Source organism: Bubalus bubalis, chromosome 16 (assembly GCF_019923935.1).
Source record: "Bubalus bubalis isolate 160015118507 breed Murrah chromosome 16, NDDB_SH_1, whole genome shotgun sequence".
Lineage (NCBI taxonomy): Eukaryota > Metazoa > Chordata > Mammalia > Artiodactyla > Bovidae > Bubalus > Bubalus bubalis.
The window spans coordinates 44,694,598-44,715,097 of NC_059172.1; the positions used below are offsets into that span (position 1 = coordinate 44,694,598).

A 20,500-nucleotide genomic window follows, 5' to 3' on the forward strand; every position below is an offset into this window, starting at 1 on the left:
ATCTGCTAAATGAAGAAAATACTCATGGGTTTAATGAAGATTGAGTTAATATGAGTATACTGTCTAATCTGGTGTCTATCACCCATACATCACCCTGACCTTCCTATACAGTAGCTTTATTACTATGAATTACGGTCCCTGAAGAGCTGTGTTCGGTCCAGAATTGCAATTAAAGCAGCCTCCCCGCAAAAGGGGCACGTGCCGTGTTGTGTTCTTAGTCGTTCAGGCTTGTCCGACTCTGCGACCCAATGGAGAGAGGAGCCTGGCAGGCTGCAGCCCATGGGATTCTCCAGGCAAGAATACTGGAGTGGTTGGTGTTCCCTCCTCCAGGGGGTCTTCCCAACCCAGAGATTGAACCCAGGTCTCCCGCATTGCAGGCAGATTCTTTACCGTCTGAGTCACCAGGGAAGCCCAAGAATACTGGAGTGGGTAGCCTATCCCTTCTCCAGGGGATCTTCCCGACCTAGGAATTGAACCGAGGTCTCCTGAATTGCAGGCGGATTCTTGACCAGCTGAGCTACCAGGGAAGCCCCAAAAGGGGCTTACACATTCCATTTACTCTTCTAGAGACAGTGAAGCACTGATACTCTTGAGGACTAATTCCCATCCAAAAATGGTTAACATTTCTAAAATATTTTGATGCTTCAATTGCCAGGAAATTTTGCATTATGGAGGAGTTTTTTTCTTCCTTTTTGGACAATGCAGTTCATTTTTATTTTTTCTGGCTGAAAGGGTTTTCTATTTATGTAAGTCAAAAAAAGAAGTCCAAGAGTTACAAAAGAGTAGTTTAAGTGATTTATGCTTGGTTTCTAAATGCAACATATGTGTTTATACATAATTTAAAACTCAAAGAAAGCATGCTTATACAATTGTGACTTTAACATTTAATAACTCTGGATGCATACATGATGGAAACAGTCCATGACACCTGAAAATATCATTTATGGAACAGCGTACAACTCAGTGCTCTCAGCTTGGATATTACAACCATATTTCATAGAGCCTTGCTTGGTTTGATTTTCTCCATGTGGCTGATAATGGTCTTTGGTTGTTGGTAAGTGATTTCACAAATTTATAATCCTGGCCCTACGATTACCTAAGTACTGTTTCTGGCAAGTTAACATATATTATGCTCCAGTCATGTGTACCTTCAAAGCTACTGATGTGACTGACTGCCACAGGGGACAGTGTTAGTACTTTCTGTCTCCACTAGAATGACAGCCACCCCCACAGCCAGGGGCATGCTGTATTTCTAACAGTAGAAGTTTAACCTTACAGGGATGTGTGAACTAGTTTGACTTTCGTTCCAGATGTGCCTCAAAAAAAAAGAAAAATCTCGTACTCCTCATAAGGGGGACTTTTGGCACACGGAAGCTGATGGGGAGCAGTAGGGAGAGCACTGGACATGAGTCACACCTGGGCAATCTGCTCTGGTCTTCAGTAGCTGTGTGACTCGGGCAAGCAAGATGACATCTCGGAGCCTCCGAGATCCTGACCAACGAGGAGACCAATACCCTCCTTCAGCAGGCTGTGGTGAAAGGACGTGGACTGCTGCCCTGGCACAGAGGTAGGAGCTGAGTAACACTGCCGAGAGGACGAATGCAGGCAACGCGGAAGACATCTTGCCTGCAGCAGCTCAGGGCAGTGCGTGCCTGTGCCCACGGCGGGAACAGCATGACAGATTCACTGGCTGCATTTTCACAGGTTCACGTTTGCAAAGCAGGGCATCCTTCTCTACGTGTCTGAGAGTCAACATTCCCCTAAAACCCATCATGGGGAAATTCTGCATCCTCTTCCATCCCCTCCCTGCCCCCAACAACACTCAAGGCAATGTCATACAAAACGAAACGTGCCATCTGCCAACCAGCAGAGGCGGAGCCGCCAATACTTTGGACCAGTTTAGCAGCCCTGTTCTGCTTCAGCCTCCCACACCCCAGTCTTCCCCAGGCACCAGAGCTGTGATGATGCACAGTGGGGCGGGGCGTGCTGGACAAGGGTGCAGCCCCTCATGTTGTTTCAAGCCAGAAGGAAAATGTACTGGGAAGAGGCCACAGAAAAAAGCCTGGTGAGCCCACACCTAGGGACACAGCTGGGGAAATAAATTAGCTACTTCTATTGCACGTCTACCCACACAACAGGCCTGGGTCTAAATCTCCTCTCCCTCCAGCAGCTCAGAGGCAGCCCCAGGTTCCCCGAGAGCCATCTCCACTGACAGGCTCCTCTCCAGGTTCTCCAGCTCCCGGCGCACCTCCTCCATGAAGCCGCCATCTTCATACTCATCGGGGGCCTCTCTGGGCACCAGGCTCTCCCCATCCTCGTCATGGCCCCCGACGAAGGTGGGCTTGCACACGTACACCAGGCTGTGGCTGTGGAGGGAGAAATGGGGAGCCCTCAAACTAAGGCCCCGGCCTCTGTGCGACCCCAGCCCAACTTCCCCTAACCCCTTGCCTTCGAACACGCTGATGGAGGGAGACCTGCTCACAGGTGTCCCCAAAGGGCAGCTCTCCCGTGTCTAGCGCAGGTCTGTCCTGTGACTGACCCACTGGGGCAACCCCGAGGACTCTGAGGTCTGACAGCTTACAGCCCCCTGCCCGCCCAGGCCCCCAGGCAGAAGCAGCCCCTGAGAGCTCACCCACCGTGCCCGTGGGGAGCCCTGGGCCTCGTGGGCTAGGCCCAGAGTTCTATCTACCTGCCCAGCCACCCTGGATTCTGCTGGGAAAGAAGGCAGAGCAGCAGCCGCTGAGTGAGACGCACACTGAGACACCAGCCTCCAGCAGGCCTGATGCCTCACATTCCTCCACAGCCTCTAACTCTGCTGGCTCTCTGACTGCACCTTCTGTCTCCTCTGCCCTATTATTCTCTGGTCGTCGTCATGATGGGCCTGGGAGCCCTCCCCACCCAGGCTTTTTTTAAGGGCATCTACCCAGGAGGCTTCAACTCCCCACCTGGATGAGCCCAAATCTGTACCCTGGCCACACCTCCTGAGCCTTCATTCTAGAGATCGCCATTGGTCCCTCCATCTGGAAAACCCAAGGACACCTCAAACTAAAGCTGTCTTAAATCCACATCTCCCCCCAACTTGTGCTCCTGGGTCCCCACTGGGTGGCACCTCCTCTGCTCTCGGCCCTGGACAGGTGGGACCTCACCTATGGGGCTGGCAGAGGAGGCCACTGGCACATGGGCACCGGTCCAAAGCTCCATCGGGCTCCAGCTCCCAGGTGATGAGGTCCAGAAGCCGACTGGCAGGGTCGTGGCAGAGTTCACCCTCCACGGGCAGGGGTGTGCACACAGGAAACAACAGACCTAGAACCGGCCAAGAGTCACCTCTGCGTGCCCGGCACCAGGCAGGCAGGCACCAAGAGAAGGGTCAGAGAAATGGGGTGCGGCCCCCACCTTCCACTGTGAACCCCAAAGTAGAGGTTAGGACTGAAGACATGGAGTGGTAGGAAACAAGAATAGCAGCATGGGCGCAGGAGGGAACAAGCTGCAAAGGCTTGAGCAGTTAGGACTGCCTGGAAGAGATGGGCTTGTGCTGGGTTTTGAGGCCAGAGGTCTGAAGAAATTAAGACTAGAAAAGGGCATTGAAGTATTTTTGGACAGGCAGGAATTACTACAACAAAATACACATATATGTGTTCAAAGAAAAACAGTCTGGAAGGATACAGATAAGACTTATCTGTACCTTCTAGTCTTCCTATATTGAAAATGTATTTGTATAATTAAAATGTGAAAAGTGTGTGTGTGTGTATATAAAGAAACAGAAAAGTAGAAAAAAAAGGTGGGTGGGTACACAACCAAGGCCTGAGGCTGGGCTGGTGAGAACGGTTGAGGCAATGAGATTCCTAAAAGACCCGAGGAGTGAGTGGAGAGAAAAGGAGGTCAAGTAAGCTGGACCCAGCGAAGGCCTTGGAAGGCCAACAGAAGGGTCTAGTTGAAGTGACAGGACAGGAACAACCACTGCTCCCAGAGGAATGCTACCAGCGAGCCATGTCCCTGAGGAAAACCGCTGGGGCAGCGGGCACTGGTGGACTGGGGCGGTGGAGGGGCTGGGGGAGCGCTGAGCCAGCCTCACCTGGGGGGGCAGTGGAAGAGAGGGCCACAGACAAGAAAGTGGGTGGGCCTGGGGATGAGGAGTAGGGTGGGGGTCTGCCCTCATCCACACATCTGGGGGTATCCCTCCCTCAGGCTCATGCGTCCTGAAAGAATTTAGTTTCTAGGCATCACAGCCCCCTGCCTAAAAAAGAGACAGGGACACAGAGAGCTGGCCTTCGGCCCCAGGCAGAGGTCGTGGGGCTGGGACACATACCATTGAGTACTGGGGACCCTGCCCAGGAGGGGGTCCCTGAAAAGGTGTGATGGCGTGGATAGGGCCCCAGGAGGCCCAGTGTGTTGGCGCTTGGGACAGGGCTTGTCCAGCGCCCAGAGGGGAGCCCGCGCACCTCTCTGGAAGGCACAGCACAGCCCCGGCTGGCAGTCCCTCTGGTTGTCACAGATGGTCCCGTTGCTGCCTGCGGTGGAAGTTTTGGTGCAGCGACCCCACACGCACAGCTGGTCTCCGCAGCACTCGCTGTCTCGGGTGCAGAGCTGCAGAAGGAGGGAAGATATACGATCCAGCTGCTCAGAGACCTGGGGGAGCCCAGCCTGTTCCTACTCCTGATCCTGGAGATAGCACAGGTCAGCTAACCCACATCCTCCTCCCATTACAGACAGGAGGAAACCAAGCTCCTAGGTCTGGGGGCCTTTTAGGGATGCCAAGGGGGGCGGAGATGAGAGCTGGGCTGGTAGAAGGAAACGGCATCTGCAGGAGTCCTATGCAGCTCGAGATTTTACAAAGGATGGTCTCATCATCTTGGTTCCCCCCCAGACTTGGACCTTGCCTCCTTTTATTAGGTAGGAAGATGGCTTATGGCCCACAGACACAGGCAGCAGCGTGAATCTGACTGCCTGACTAAACTAAGGCCCAAGCCTGGGCAGCCCTGTGGATGGGTGGGCCCTGGGTGCCTCGGCCCTGGAGTCACACAGAGAGTGTGGCACCCAGCAGCCGCCCAAGCACAGGTAGGGCCAGGTGGGGCAGCAGGAAGCCCTCGACTTCCTAAACTTGTTATGAGGAAGGGAGGGAGTGTTAGCTGCCCAGTCATGTCTGACTTTTTGGGACCCTGTGGACTGTAGCTCACCAGGCTCCTCCATCTATGGGATTCTCCAAGCAAGAATATTAGAGTGGGTTGCCATGCCCTCCTCCAGGGGATCTTCCCGACTGAATCCACATCTCCTGTGTCTCCTGCATTGGCAGGTGGGTTCTTTACCACTAGCGCCACCTGGGAAGCCCTATCAGGCTGCGTGATTGCCTTAATAACAGAAAGGACAAGAAAGCCTATATATGGCCTGGTCCAAAGCATCTGTTGGGCAGAGGGAAAGTCTCTCTTCCCTGGCTTCCTGCTTCTTGGTGGAACCTCCATCTGGAATATGCTCTGGCTTCTTTGTGGGCCCCCTTCTACCCCCTCAGAGCAGACTGGGAGGAAAATGTGGGGGGTGGGTTGCCCCTTCCCTGCCCAAGAGCTGCCCTGCTGTTGCTGGCTGGGATGGGTCTTCCCCAGGGAAGGGATGAGGTGGGGCCACCTCCTCAGCCTTCTCTCCCCATCTGTTATCTATGAGGCAGGCGATGGGGCCAGAGATCACTAGGCGGGCAGGGTAGCAGCACGTCTGCAGACAGCTTCCTGATCACCCCAGGAGTCAGCCCCGCCGGGCACCATGGACTGGCTCTTTCAAGTGTGGACATGCTGGGGCCCTTTAGGAGGCTTTCGGGAAGCCCAGCTGAGAACCGTGGGCTGCTGGCCTCCTCCCCCAGGTGCCCTTGCCTCGGCCCCCATGGCTCAGGTGCTGCTGCCCCGGGGTGTCTGGGCACACTCACTGTCTGCTGGTCCCGGCACGGCTGGCAGGAGTACTCGAAGCTGGAAAACTGGCAGTACTTGCTGGGCCCGCAGTCCTCGTCAATGATGCACTCCTAGGCGGGGAGGAGGGAGCAGCTTCGTCAGTGACGGGCAGACCAGCTGACCCATGCGCCCTGGAAGGGCCAAGCCCCACTTTATCCCAGTCTCAGCCCGCGGGAATGGCCTCCAGGCCGGTGGGGCCCTCACCCACCCAGCACACCCACGCCGCTGCCCTGCAGGGTTCCGTGCCCGGCGCACACAGTGGAGTCTGTGTACAGCCCTCCCCCTCACATACCCGCGGCGGGAGCACGGAGACTCTGGGCCATTCTTCAAGGCAGAGCAGATGGATTTAATAAGAAGAGCTAATGAGCTCCAGGCTCAGGCGGCTGCACAGGAGGGGCTGGGATGCAGGCCCAGCAGACCCCGGCTGATGGTGAGGGAAAGGGCTGCAGAGGCTGTGCAGCAGGGCAGCTGCAGGGGGTCCTCCTGGGGGTCCTGGTCTGGGGTCCAGGGCTGCCTGGCAAGGAGCTGCCAGTGTTGAAGGAGGAGGGTGTGTCTGGCACCCAGCCCTCCAGCCCAGGTGCCTTCTCAAGGCTGCCAGCCCTGCTCAGCAGGAAAGAGAGTGAAGAAAGGGAGAGAAGGCATCTCTCCACCACGAGGCCCAGAAGAGGGAGGAGGCCACCGGAGAGGCCGCTGTGGCCTGGTCACCCGTCACTGCAGAAGCATGGCTGCTTTAGCTCCAGACCTGCTGTCAGGCTCAGGCCTGGGGACTGGCAGCTTCCAAGGGAAAGAAGGGCAGAGGAGGTGAAAGGCCTTGGATCAACCACTGACAACCCCTCACGGTGCCAGCCCCGGTGGGCTCTGTGTCCCTGACCTCCCTTCATGACTCCACCACCAGGCAGCAGGGAAGGGTTACTTGCCCCACGCTGCCAAGCTGGAAACTGAGGGTTGGAGGGCAAGGGGCCCCCCAGGACAGCACAATATTCAGGGTAGGGGCTCCCCTCCACCATCAGCCCTTGGCTGAGTGGGCTTAGGGCTCCCGATGTGGCCATCTGAGACCCACGGAGAGAAACTCTACTGAGGCACGTGTTCTGGGGCCCCAGCAAACCTTATGGAAGGGTCAAGGGGAGGGAGGGACCTGCTTTCTTCTGCCTGGGCATGCGCCATGCTGAAAGCAAGCGTGGAGCCAGACAGACCCAGAGAGGCCCAGATGAGCAGGCCTTGGCCTGAGTGCTCTTGAGCTGAGGTGCCTAGGGCTAAAGGGTGTGGACAAGAGCCTGTGGACAGGGTCTTCTAAGGACTCCCCCAGGCCAAGAGCGTGAGTCCAAGCCTAGGGATCTGCAGGGAAGCCATGGCCAGGCAGCCCAGGGGATGAAGCTCTGTTCCTGGGAGTGACAGGTGTGCACTGCAGGGCTGAGAAGGGCATTCAGTGCAGGGCAACTGTAGGTTTGGCTCCTGCACAGGACAGCTGTAGCCCTGGCCTGGCACTGACCCCCAGCCTGGCACACCCCAGAGCACAGGTCATGCTTCTGTTCACCAAGCAAGGCTCGCCCAGCAAAGAGGACCATCAGTCCCACTGGACACCATCTCCCCGCAGTCGCTCTGAGGGATGACGAGCAGGAGGCCAGCCTGGGGACATGGGGCAAGTCACCCGCATGTGCCAGGCTCTGCACTCACCAGGGGCTCCAGCAGGGGCCAGGGCTCTGACACCTCTGAATAAGTGCAAAGTGATTTGAATCTCTTCTGTCACTTCTCAAAAAAACTGTCCAAGTGTAACCGAGCAGGACCCTCTGGGGCCTCCCTGGGACAGACCCCCATCCCCTGTCCTCTGTTTGCCTCTTGTTGGTAGAAAAACTAGCCTCTTCAGGCCTTCCCTGAGTTCCAAAGAACAAATTTAATCAGAGAAGTGAGAAAATGCAGAGCCATAGGAAAACACTCAAGCAAGACAAACTGGTAATAGTTTAGCCATTAAACAAAATTTAGGACCTTTAGCTCCTCCTCCAGGACTACAGACAATATTCAGAGCCATAGCCTTCAGCTGCTTGACAGACACTAAAACCCCCACCGGGTGGAAGAAGTTACCCGTATGCCGACCACAAACACACAGACCCCAGAAGAGCTGGGACCAGAAGGTTGATGATGGTGACTCCTGATTACCTCGCCACCAAACAATCAGAAGACTGTCCATGAGCTGATCAAACAGGTGCAACTCTCTCCCTCCTCTTGTCTTGAAAAACACTTTCCTGTGCTCTACAGCAGGTTCTTATTATCTATTTTATATATAATAATGTATATTTGTCAATCCCAAACTAATAAGAACCTGCTGTACAGCACAGGCAACTCCACTCAATACTCTGTAATGGCCCAAATGGGGGAAAAAAAAAAAAAAAAAAGAGTGGCTGAATGTAAATATATAACGGATTCACTTTGTTCTACATCTGAAACTAACACAACATCATAAATCAACTATACTCCAATAAAAATTAAAAGCAAAAACCCTTCTCTGAAATCCATCAGGGAGTTCAGGTCTTTTGTGCTCTAGCCACTGGTACCCCTGCTTGGCCTTACAACAGACGCTGCACTTTCCTCCACCACAACCTGGTGTCAGCAGATTGGCTTTACTGCGTGTGGGCAAGCAGGCCCAAGTTTCGTTCAGTAACAGAAAGAGAGCACGCTGCCCATCACCTGCAGAACGACCTAAAACTGCTCTTCTCTGTCTCCCCAGAGTCCTACTCATCTTGGCTCCACCTCCCACCCACGGCTCCGCCCATGGCTTCCATCACCATGGCAAGCACAGCAGCTCAGCAGGCAGGCTCTGCCTTTCAGAAGGAGTCACTCTTGTCCCTGGCTCCCAGCACAGCAACCCGAAAAGGTCAGCAGGCCACCACTGCTGTTCTTACTGGTGAGAAAACTGAGTCTCAGAGACTATGGAAGAGCCTCCTGAATCAGGGGCTCAGCCTGGCTGAGCCTGAATCAGCGGCTAAGACAGTAGAAGAGCCTCCTCAATCAGGGGCTGAGCCGGGGGCAGGGCTCTCAGTCTGTGTGACCCCAGAGTCCATAAGTAAAGCACTCAGCCACCGTGCCTTCCTGGACACAGACTCAACTCAGCCAGTTCAACCAGAAGCATCTGACATATTTTCCAAAACAGAATAGCAAGAACTTGGTGTGGGTGTGAGGGAGAGAAAAGCAGAGGGCCCACAGGCACCAAGGCTCTTCTCTGGACCGGGCTACATTTTGAAGATGCAATCGTGAATATGAGAAGGCCCTTGCCCTCAAAGATTTATCATTTATAATTGAATGATAAAGAAGGGTAAGAACAGACAACTTAACTACCAGAGAAACTAGTTTGTTTTCCTGACGCAGAAAAGATATTTGACCTCACCAATAACCAAGAAGACACAACTTAAAAGAGCAGGGTACCATGCTTTCACTTAGAGCAGAATCAAAAAGGCTGATCCTATTTGCAGGAGGCAGAATACCGGCACCCCCATACAATGTCCACAGCCTCCTCCCTGGGAGCTGTGGACATGTCATGTTACATGGCAAGGGGATAAAGTCATGGGTGGAATGAAGCATGCTAATCAGCTGCCCTGATGTAAGGAAAGAAGCCCGGGTTATGCAGGGGCATCCAGCATAATGGTGTGGGGCTTTCTGCATGGCGAGGAGCAGCCGAGTCAGTGTCAGAGCAAAGCCATGTGCAAAGCCCCACCCACCCAGTTATCCAGACCTCACTGACACTGAACATGGATGTGCTATGGGCCACGGATCACTCTCTCTTTCTAGACCTTCCAGAAGGACCACAGCCCGGCCAACACTTTGATTTCAGTCCACCCTTGGACTTCTGACTTACAGAACCATAAGATAATAAATTCCTGCTGTTTTTAAACTACTAAATATATGATAGCTTATGATAGTGGATATGATAGCAAGGAGCTCAAACCAGTCAATCGTAAAGGAAATTGTGAATATTCACTGGAAGGACTGATGCTGAAGCTCCAATACTTTGGTCACCTGATGTGAAGAGCCAACTCATTGGAAAAGACTCTGATTCTGGGAAAGACTGAAGGCAGGAGGAGAAGGGGATGACAGAGGACGAGATGGTTGGATGGCACCACTGACTTAATGGACATGAGTTTGAGCAAACTCCAGGAGACAGGGAAGGACAGGCAAGCCTGGCATGCTGCAGTCCATGGGGTTGCAAAGAGTCGGACATGACTGAGCAATTAAACAACAACAATGAATACGATTGAACAACAGCAAATATACAATAAGTTATGATAGAAGCAATAGGAAACTAGTATAATATCCGATGTGGGTAGGGATTTGAGAAACTAGCATTGCCAGATGGTAATTTGCGGGTTATTAAAATTGAAGCAGATATGTTTTGCAGGCAAATTCGTCATCATCTATCAAAAATGTAAATGCATACAGATCCTTTGAGCGAGTATGTCCACTCAGGTGGCTATCCTCAGAAACACTCATCCATCCATATGTGCAATATCCGAGTACAGGGATGTTTCAGGCTATACTGGTATAATATTTGCAATCCAGAAATAATGGAAATGTTCGATAAGAGGGGACTGATTAAATTATTGTACAACCATTTCAAGGGAAAGTGGCACCAGGCAGGCACTAAAAAAGATGAGGGAGTTCTTTGCACTGTGATGTTTATAATCCTTCAGTAAATAAAACAGGCAAGTGGAAGCAGCATGTAATCCCACTTCTGTAAAGCAGAATAACTATGTAGGATGCGTGTCTGGACCCAGCACAGTGCCTGGCACGTGCGGGCACCCGATGGATGTATGTCGAGTGGATGGAACCCCTCGTACATTACCGGAGCAAAATGGCCTACAAAATGTTGACTGTCAGCAATGATTTGGGAAACCGAAGCAAGAAAACATGCACATTCCCTTAATTTGATTTCTCATTCTCCAATAATCCTATATGGAATTTTCACTGTATACTTTCTCGTCCAGATCTTTAATTAAAAAGATAATGAGCTGGGAATTTCCTGGTGGAAGAGTGGTTAGGACTTAGTGCTTCCAATCCCTTGCAGCGTGGCAAAAAAAAAACCCCAAATAAACCAGCTAAGACCCTTTCCTGTTCACAGCTCTCCATCAAGAAAAGAACAGGTTCATCCTCAGGAATATCTTCCTTTCCCTGAACTGACTCCTACGCAGAACAAAGCAATCCCTGCAAAGTCACAGCAAAGCAATTAATTTTTTTTCTACGTATGGAAATTTTTTCAGCATGGAACTTTGCCAAACACTTCTGAAAAATCCAAATACACTAAAGAGATGGTTTCCTTTGCTGACATGTTTCTGCTACCTCCAGGGGCTCTGGCAGGTTAGTTCAGCATGACTGCCCCCCAAGAAAGCGCAGTGCTCTGTTAATGGTCTGCCAGCTCGCTTGCTGTGGGTGTGTATTTCCAGCAGCCTCTAGAAATGCTCTTTGAGAATTGTGATCATACTGGAAACCTTGGAACTTCAAACTGTGAAGAACCCCTAAAGGGGTTCACAAGAGCAGAAACAGAATTCTGGTTTTGCCACTTCATAGCTGTGACCTATCTCACGGCGCTGTGGTGCTGAGTTTGTGGTCTGTTAATGTAGCCATAGCAACAAAAGACAGGGCATCCTAACTCCATTGTAGCCATAGCAACAGAAGACTGGGGATCCTAATCCCTCCAGTGCCTGATTTCCCCAGGGATCCCCCTTGCCAGGGGACTCACTGTCAGCAGAAAGGCAGGTCTAAACAACAGGGGCTGATGCCTCCACCAACAACTCCCTATCTTGACCCCTCCCAGCACTTGGGCATTTCACACCTAATCCTGACCGGTCTCTATTCACAGAGTGTCACTAGGAGTAGGCAGCTGCCTGGACCACTTGTAGCAGTGAAGCATCTCAGGCAGAGTGGCCTCTTTTTGTAAGACCAGGCTCTCCATATGGTAGGCTGTAAGTTGGGGTCTCTCCTGAGGACCCCTTAGTGGTAGGGGGCAGGGTCCCACCTTCCTTGGTGTTAGAGACCCAGGAACAGGTCAGGTCCTCCAGCCTTAAACAGAATTGAGTTGGATGGGAGGGGAAGACATGGGCTGGTGTTCCCAGAGCCAGGCCTGATGTTGAGAAATCCAGGATTTTATTATTTTTAATAATTCTAGTTTCTTTTACCAGTGCTCAATGGCTATGTTCATATTTGAGCAGAGGCTTTAAAGGCATCTCAGTACTCAGCTGGACATAGCGTGGCTGAAGAGGTGAGTTCTGAAATGAGAGGCCCGTGTGTGGGGAGAGAGGCTCAGCTGGGACCTAACAGGTGGTGGATGTTCTGGGTTCAGGGCACCTCTCAGGTCACTGGGTCTGCAAGAGAGGCTCCATGCTACACCCATGAGGTGAAATTAAAGATGCAGCATGAAGGGTCATCCAAGTACTGCAGAGCAGGTGGGATGAGGTGCTGGGCCAAGAGGACAAGCTGAGCCCACACCAGCCGCCCACAGCATCCGAGCACCAGCCCCAGGCACCGTGGGGCCATTGCTGCCGCCACCCTGCACCACTTCTCCTGAATCCCCTCAGCGTGGGCCTTAGAATCCACACTTCCCAGACGTGGAAACTGAGATTTAAGGTGAAGAATCTGCCCAGGGTCACCCAGCCTAGACGTGGCGTTGTGAGTCCAGGCCAGTGGGTCTGACCCTAAAGACAGGATCTTTCCATCTCCTCCTGGGAGGATCACCCTTCTTCTCTCCCTTTAGCACGGACCAGTCTCCTGACCCTCAGTCCCGGCTTAGCAGAGCCGGCCTGGGACAAGGCCTGGGCCCCACACATCGCCAGAGACAGGAGGCAGGAACTCAGGGCCAAGGCCACGGGCGTCTGGGCCTCACATGTCACAGAACCAGCTTCTTCGGTGGCTCCTCTGGTCCTGGCCACTCCCTGTCTGTCCCCGTTCCTCCCTCCCATCCTGGTGGGGAAGCCTGACAAACAGCCCAGAGGCCTGCCGTCAGGGCGGATGCCACTCGGGGATCAGGGCTTTGTTGCTCTGAGGACGGAGCTATATTTAGAAGGCTCTGGCCAGAGGCCTACACAGCACTCAGCTCAGATGCCGGCAGGGAGGCCGGGAACATGCTGGAGATTTGGCAGGATACTGGGCCAGGAAATGGCCCTGGGGCTTCAACACTATCATGAAATAGTGGAAAATGGCGAAGGAGCCATCCTGCGTTTTTGAGTTTCCATTTCGGAGTTTACCCAGGGGAGGCAAAGGAGGAAAACAGCATAGGAACCCTGCAAGGCTCTCCTCGGCTTCTGTGTGGGTGAACGAAGGGGGCACAGCATCTCTGACCCTCCTGCCGCCGCACTTCGCTTCTCATGCTGGCCAGGGCATGCTGCCTGCAGTCCCCGGGAATCCAGACTCTCCTGCATCATGAGACCTGAAGGAGGAGGCCCCTGGGGACCCTGCAGGGCTGTCCACAGCCTCCTCTCAAGCCCAGGGCTCTGAGAAGCAGCCCATCTTCAGGGGAACAAGCCAGGGCACATGAAATGAGGGCCCAGGGGACCTCCACCAGCTGAAACTCTCTGGCCCTTGGAGCGTCTCCCACTGCAGCAGGGAATGTTCAGAGAGCACCTGCTGGGGCTTCCATGGCTCTCTCTGTCCCCACAGCCCCATGAGGTCACTTCATGTCCCCCAGCACGTGCCTGGAGAAGTGGAGTTGTCCTTCAGTTGAAAATACATAGATAAAGCGAAGGCCAGACTCCACTTCGCAGGTGAGGAAACTGAGGCTCAGAGCCCAAACCCATCAGTATAACTGGAAACTCCAAGATTTAAACTCTAATCCATCCGACCTCCAAGCTGAGACTCGCTCCTTCCATTGCACCCTGTTGCCTCTAAATGCGCAGGTATGGATTGAATTATGCTCCCCCCAAATTCACACGCTGAAGTCCTGATCCCGAGTATCTGGACTTGAGATACCGCCTGTCCTGTCAGTAAACAAAGGATGCTTCAGCCATCAAGCCATCACATGACAGCTGCCCCGAACCGTGAGCCCTGAGGGAACTCAGGATGGAGACAAACCAAAGGGGCTGCCCAGAGCCAAGCCCTCAGCCCCACGCTCAGCTGTGCTCCCTAAGGGAACTCAGGATGGAGACAAACTGAAGGGGCTGCCCAGTGCCAAGCCCTCAGCCACACCCCCAGCTGTGCTCCCCGAGGGAACTCGGGGTGGAGGAAGCAGGACGTTAGCTGCAGGTAGCTGAGGTGCACATCAAAGGAATGACTTCAGTGAACCCAGACTCTTTTATCTTCTCATACACAGAAAAGCACTAAATTCCTTAACATGAGATGTCTGGCTTTAATTAATATTCATCTTTTGATGTTCTGACTACCTGGTCTTTGTTACAAAAACTCCTATGCACCCTGGCTCCCCCCACCCCACCCTTGCCTCTTCAGAACAATCCCTCAGAATCATCTCAGGGTCCCATCTCCCAGGCTTGATGTCCTCAGAACGCTCACGGAACGACATGAAACTCTCACCCCGCAGGTTGTGTTTTTTTTTCAGCAGACACGTCTTAGAATGTGACCGTATTTAGAAACAGGGTCAGTGCAGATATAATTACTTAAGATGAGGTAACTAGGGTGGGCCCTAGTCCGATATACCCAGTGTCTTCATGAAAGGGGGAAATTCAGGCACAGAGATAGATACTGGAGGAAGGCAGACATTGTGAAAAACGGAGAGAAGATGGCCATTGACAAACTGCTCCCTCCCGACCCCCAGAGCACCCTCCTCGGCCAACACCTTGACTTCGGGCCTCCAGCCTCCTGAGCTGGGAGACCACACACTTCTGTTGAGTCATCTGGTCACCCAGCTTGTGGTTCTTTATTCTAGCAGCCCTAAGAATCTGACACCCACAGCCGCCAACAAGCCTGTGGCCAAATCTCCTCTCTTCCAGACCTTCCAAACATGTCCAGCCTCTGTTGCTGAGCTTCCAATCTCCCTGGGTGAGGTGACGGAGGGGATGGGGTCGGGGGAGACACTGCTTGTTCTGAAGGATTTTGATCCCAGCGACCAGAATAAGGCCCCCTGACTGAGCCCCCATCAGCCAGGAAGTCCTGGCTGGTTTGGATGGATGTTCTTCTCCTGGCCCGGGGTGTGGGGTACTGATGCTGAGCCCTGAATGCTCATAGGATGCGAACACAGTACAGTCTGAGATAAACGAACGTCCCCTCCAGCTGCAGGGCTGTTCTCTGACCCCCAGCCCTCCTGAGCAGAGACAGGCCCACAGAGAAAAGCAGACCATGGACACAAACTGTCCTGCTGTGCCAAGGATGGGGGTTCTTCTCAGGACATAGACCCTGCGTTGCCAACACTGAGAAAGCCCTGGCACCCCAGGAGCACACCCCTAGACCTCTCTCTCCCGTCGCTGCGCTCACCACACTGCTGGTTACTCCGTGTCCTCCAGCCCCTCAAGGCCATGTGGCACCTGTGTACCTGGGGCGGCATGAGCGGGGGAGATGCAGGCTTTGGGGCCCAAGTCTGGATTTGAATATGGGTCCACTTACAAGCTGGGTGATCTTGGGCAAATTACTGAGCCTCTGTTTCCTTAACTGGACAATGGAGAACCTCAAGAGGTTGCTGGACAGATGAAAAGAGATAAAACGGACACGTGCTTGGAAGAGCGTCTGGTCCTCAAGACTCAACACTCCAAGCTCAGCTCTGTTTGCAAAGCTTAACTCATTGCACTCAAAAGGTGACCACAGGAAGGCCTAAATGAGCTTTGAGCTTAAGTTCGGGCCAGGAGATCTCATTCTACAGTGAATACCTTCCTACTGAAAAGATCCAGGACGTCAGGTGCAGCCAGGGCACTCAACCCATCACCGTGAGACAACCTTCCGCTTCACCCTGGAAGAGCCCTCGGCTATGGAGGAGATACAGGCGAGGAGGACAGGTGTACAGAACTACAAGGGGGCCAGGGATACAAGTGGGCATGCAAGGGGCTGGGAAATACACGGTTCAATTTCACCCTGGGTGCTAGGCATTGTCTTCCAAAGTGAGCAAGAGAAGCTCAATTTTACAGACGAGGAAACCAAGGCAGTGAAGTCACTTGCAGAGATCATGGGTAAAAAGTGGTAGGGAGGGCCATTCAAGCCCAGGAGTTCCACCGACCCCAACCCAGAGCTCTAGGGAGATAAGAGCAGACCCCAGGAGCCCAGGCAGAGAGGCAGGAGGGAGACGTGTGGGGCAGGAGGCCTCTGGGGGAGGCGGGGAGCCACCAGCTCTACCTCCAAGGGAAGGCAGGGTCCCCAAGTCTGGGCCCCTGGTGTAGGTGCCTGTAGCGTGAGAAGTGATGCTGAGAGCCTGCAGCAGGCAGTCTCTCCTTCATTCTACAGGGTTTCCCGGTTCCCCAGCATCCTTCTGCAACCAGAGCCAACTACAGGAGCCTGTAAGACTCCTGTGCCATTTGTCTCCAGCACAGCGGGGCCTCCAGCCTCTCCTGGATGCTGCCTTGGAGACTTTCAGCCAGCTCAGGGCAGGCAGGGGCCACAGACCTCACCCAGGGCTCTGGTCTGGCCCACAACACAGAGACCGCCCTGCCAAAAAACACGGGCCAGAGCCAGGAGCCAATGCCAGCTGTCACTGTCCTAAGCCCAGCGTCTGCAAAGGCCTTGGGGTTCCTGGTGCTGCTCTGCCAATCTCTCTTCCCCAACCACACAGCCCGTGAAAGAGGAAAACGCGGCCCCACTGGGCTGGCAGGCCAGGTGCCGAGAGCCTTACACTTAGGCCCTCCGTGCCCGCGTCACTCAGGACCTGGGCCCCGAGACCTCCCCTCCTCCTGCCCCACCGCCCCCACTCTGGGCCCTCAGGGGAGACCCTCACACCCGCAGGTCTTCAGGATGGAAAGCAGGTATTCCAGACTGCAGCCAGGACAGGCCACAGAGTTGGCCAAGCCCACACTCCGGGAACTAACCAACACATTCTTTCAGCCTGAGCCACGTTTCCTCTGGAGAACTTACAACCATATCTAATTCCAAAAAAGCTTCTAATTCACCTGAGTTCTGTTTAACCAGTGGAGTGCTGTCACCCGCCACGGTTAGCAGCAGTCAACTGAGCCCCTCACCCTCCCCCCAGCCACGTTTCTGAGGCTTTGAGTTTGCATGGCCTGAAAAAAAAAGACTCTGACTCAGTCCTGACCTTCACCCAAGGCACACGGGACACAGTTAGTGCAGAAGAAACCGGAGGCCCGACTCATCAGAAGCCTACTCATAATTGTTCTGAAAGCTGCTCCAGCAGACGGACCTGGAGAAGGCTGAGGTTGGACTAATTCAATCAATGTCAGATCGGAGGAGACCGGCAGCCCTCCAGGCCCGGGAAGCAGCCAGACTGCATCTGTGATGGTGACATGATAACTAAGTGTGACAAGGGCAGAGGTGGATAAAAAACAGGTGTGTCCCCCTGTGACCTGAGACGGGGGGCCCAGAGTCCCTTCACGGGGAGATCTCCACCCTGCCTGCACCAGGCAGACCTAGAAAGGTGGACTGCCCCCTGGCTGAAATTTCCACTCACCCAGCAACCCTTAGATAACGCACCCAGCTCCCCAAGACCCTGACACCAGATGGGAGGACCCTAATGGGTCCTCAACATTCCTGCCACTGGAAAGAGATGCTCCTCACCCCTGCAAACTAAAAACTACACATCAGTGAGGTCTGAGCTCAGCAAGAGGGCCAAGGATGTCCAGTGTCTGGATCTGCAGGCCTCAAGGATCATGGACTCTGGATTATTCACCCAGGTGTGAGTTCCCACGAGAAGGTTTCTCTGAGGATATTCTATCTTGTAACTCACAGTCTCTCCACCTTCCCTGCCAACCATGACCCGAGTCCAATCTCTGCATGGCACACAGTTCCCAGCCTGCTTTCCAGTCCAGGTTCCTTATCTCCTCGAGGCCCAACTTTGACCCCTGCTTCTTGAATGCCCTCACCTCCCCACTCTGCCAATTCATCTTCAAGATGCAGCACAGTGTCTCCTCCTCAGAGACCTTCCTGACCCTTCCCAGTGGGTAGTTAGGGCCTGTCTCCTGGGTGCCCCCCGCCCCCAGCATCCACCCCAGTGAAAGTTGGGTGGAAAGAGGATGACATTCAGGTTCCAAAGACCAGCAGGCATTTATAAGACTTGCTGAGCCTAATAGTGGAAAAGCCAAGATTCAACACTCAAGCTGGGGGTGGGGGGTGGGTTCTAGTGTCTGTAATTGGCTTTTCTCTCTGAGGGATGACCCCGTCCAGCATCAGCCCTGGTGACCGGTGGCTGGCTGGTCTTTGGTGTCTCTAGGCAACCCAAGGTGGGTCATCATGACTCAATTTCCAAAGCTCTCTTAAACCTTTTACTTGAATTACCAGCCTCGTCTCACCAGAGCACTTCCAGCATCTTTGCACTGTTTCTTGAAATAGGTAGTTGGAACAATAGGAAGGGCAGTCCCCTCAACCATCCTGTCTACCCTCGAAGAGCACCTAGGCTCACTTTTAACAGATCGGGTGCGGTGATGCTGTGTGACTTTCAGGGTTAGGTCACAGGCAATACAGCCTTTCCTTGGCTTGTCCCCTCTTCAGATGCTTGCCCTCTGAATCAAGGCTCTATGCTGGGGGGATGCCCTGGCTATGTACATGGAGAAGCCACAGCACCATGAATGTCCCAGACAACAGCCAGAAGCATACATGTGAAGAGTATCTAGAAGATTCCAGCCTTAGCCACTAAGTCATCTGGCTTCAAGTCAGCGCTCTCAGACTGTGGAACAGACATGAACCATCTCACCGTACCTGTCCAAATTCCTAGCCCCTAATCCACAAGCATTCCATGGCATGGTTGTTTGACATCACTGAGGCTAGGGTAACCCGAGCAACCCTCTTGGGGGAGAAGATGGGCCCTCCTAGCCAGAGGGATCTGGGTGTCATAGGAGATCTCCCAGGAGCTGGCTGCAGGGAGTCATGATAGGAATGTTTATAGGAAGGCACGTCCTGGTTCTTGTTTCCATAATCTTTTTTTTTGCTGTGCTGGGTCTTTGCATGGACTCATTGTTGCGGCATGCAGGCTTCTCAAGTTGAGGTGTGAGTGCTCAGTAGTTTGGGTGCTTGATCTTAGTTGCTGTGAGACAAGCTGGATCTCAGTTCCTTGCCTAGGGATGGAACCTGCATTGGAAGGTGGATTCTTACCCACTGGACCACAAGGGAAGTCCCTCCACGAGGTTCTCAGCACTGGTCCACAGCTGCCTCTGCTGTCCTCTCAGCCACCTCGGGGAAATCTCATCACCTTCCTCTCCCTCCTCTCCTGGTTCAGGGCTGAGATACTAATAGCTGGTGTGGCTCACATTTTCATGCATAATCTGCATCTCCTTCTCTCCAGTTCTGCTGAGCCTCAGCCACTTTTTGCAATACTTGCAACCAGAATCAGATGTCCCCTCTGTGCTGGCATCTACCCCAGATGCTCCCATGTGGCTGCAGCAGGTGTGGGGTGTCCAATCAGGGCCTGTGGGGGCCACAGATCTGTGTCCCCAACCTCACACAATTCCTCATACATGCCCTAAGGAAATCACCTCATGCATGCATGCGTGCTAAGTCGCTTTAGTCGTGTCGGACTCTTCTCGACCCCATGGGCTGTAGCCCACCAGGTTCCTCTGTCCATGGGATTCTCCAGGCAAGAATACTGGAGTGGGTTGTCATTCCCTCCTCCAAGGGATCCTTCTGACCCAGGGATTGAACCTGCATCTTTTGCATCTCTGGCACTGAGAGGTGGGGTTTTTTTCTTTCTAGCACCACCTGGGAAGATCACTTTCAAACAAAGCAATTCTGAGGATGAAACTTAAATGACATCTACACTCACCTGCCCCCAGCTAAGCCTGGTACAGCTCACATGACTGGCTGTGTGATTCCTTCTTCATTCATTCAGGGGAAAGAATAATGTGGGAGATGAACCAGGAGTAGAGTGGGTTTCAGGGACAGTGTACCGGTGTCTGCTCAGGCTTTCCAAGAGGCATGCTAAGTAGGTTCTGAGAATGTTTTTACTGCTAAGTTACACTGGATTCTCCTTGCTGTCCAAGGGACTCTCAGGAGTCTTCTCCAGCACCACAGTTCAAAGACATCAATTCTTTGGTGAGGAGATTAAACCAGTCAACCGTAAAGGAAATCAACCCTGAATACTCAGTGGAAAGACTGATGCTGAAGCTCCAGTATTTTGGCCACCTGATGTGAACAGCTGACTCACTGGAAAAGTCCCTGATGCTGGGAAAGATTGAGGGCAGAAGGAGAAGAGGGCGTCAGAGGATAAGATGGCTGGAGGGCATCACTGATGCGATGGACATGAGTTTCAGCAAACTCCAGAAGATGGTGAGGGACAGGGAGACTTGCCATGCTGCAGTCCATGGGGTCACAAGGAGTCAGACACGCCTAGGCAACTGAACACCACCACACTGGATTCTACTTAAGATCCTCCCCTCTCACTAGGGAAGGATGGAGCTTCTCCATATTTACTCAACTGCTTGCTTTTTTTACTCTTTTCACATGAGTCCATGAGCTGACTTGGCCCAACCCAGCGCCTTCAAATGGTTTTTCCTTTC

At 53.2% G+C, this 20,500-nt stretch overlaps 1 protein-coding gene across 1 annotated transcript in view; it reads right to left on the reverse strand.

The window, feature by feature from the left end:
* Window positions 1-782: 782 nt before the first annotated feature.
* DKK3 (dickkopf WNT signaling pathway inhibitor 3) overlaps window positions 783-20,500 on the reverse strand; it is a 50,417-nt gene continuing 30,699 nt past the window's right edge. Inside the window, exons 5-8 of the mRNA XM_006055228.4 lie at window positions 5,909-6,001; window positions 4,440-4,584; window positions 3,147-3,303; window positions 783-2,366 (exon numbers count right to left, since the gene is read on the reverse strand). Coding sequence (XP_006055290.1) covers window positions 2,147-2,366; window positions 3,147-3,303; window positions 4,440-4,584; window positions 5,909-6,001 — 615 coding nt within the window. The 3' untranslated portion in view covers window positions 783-2,146. The remainder of the gene's footprint in view (window positions 2,367-3,146; window positions 3,304-4,439; window positions 4,585-5,908; window positions 6,002-20,500) is intronic.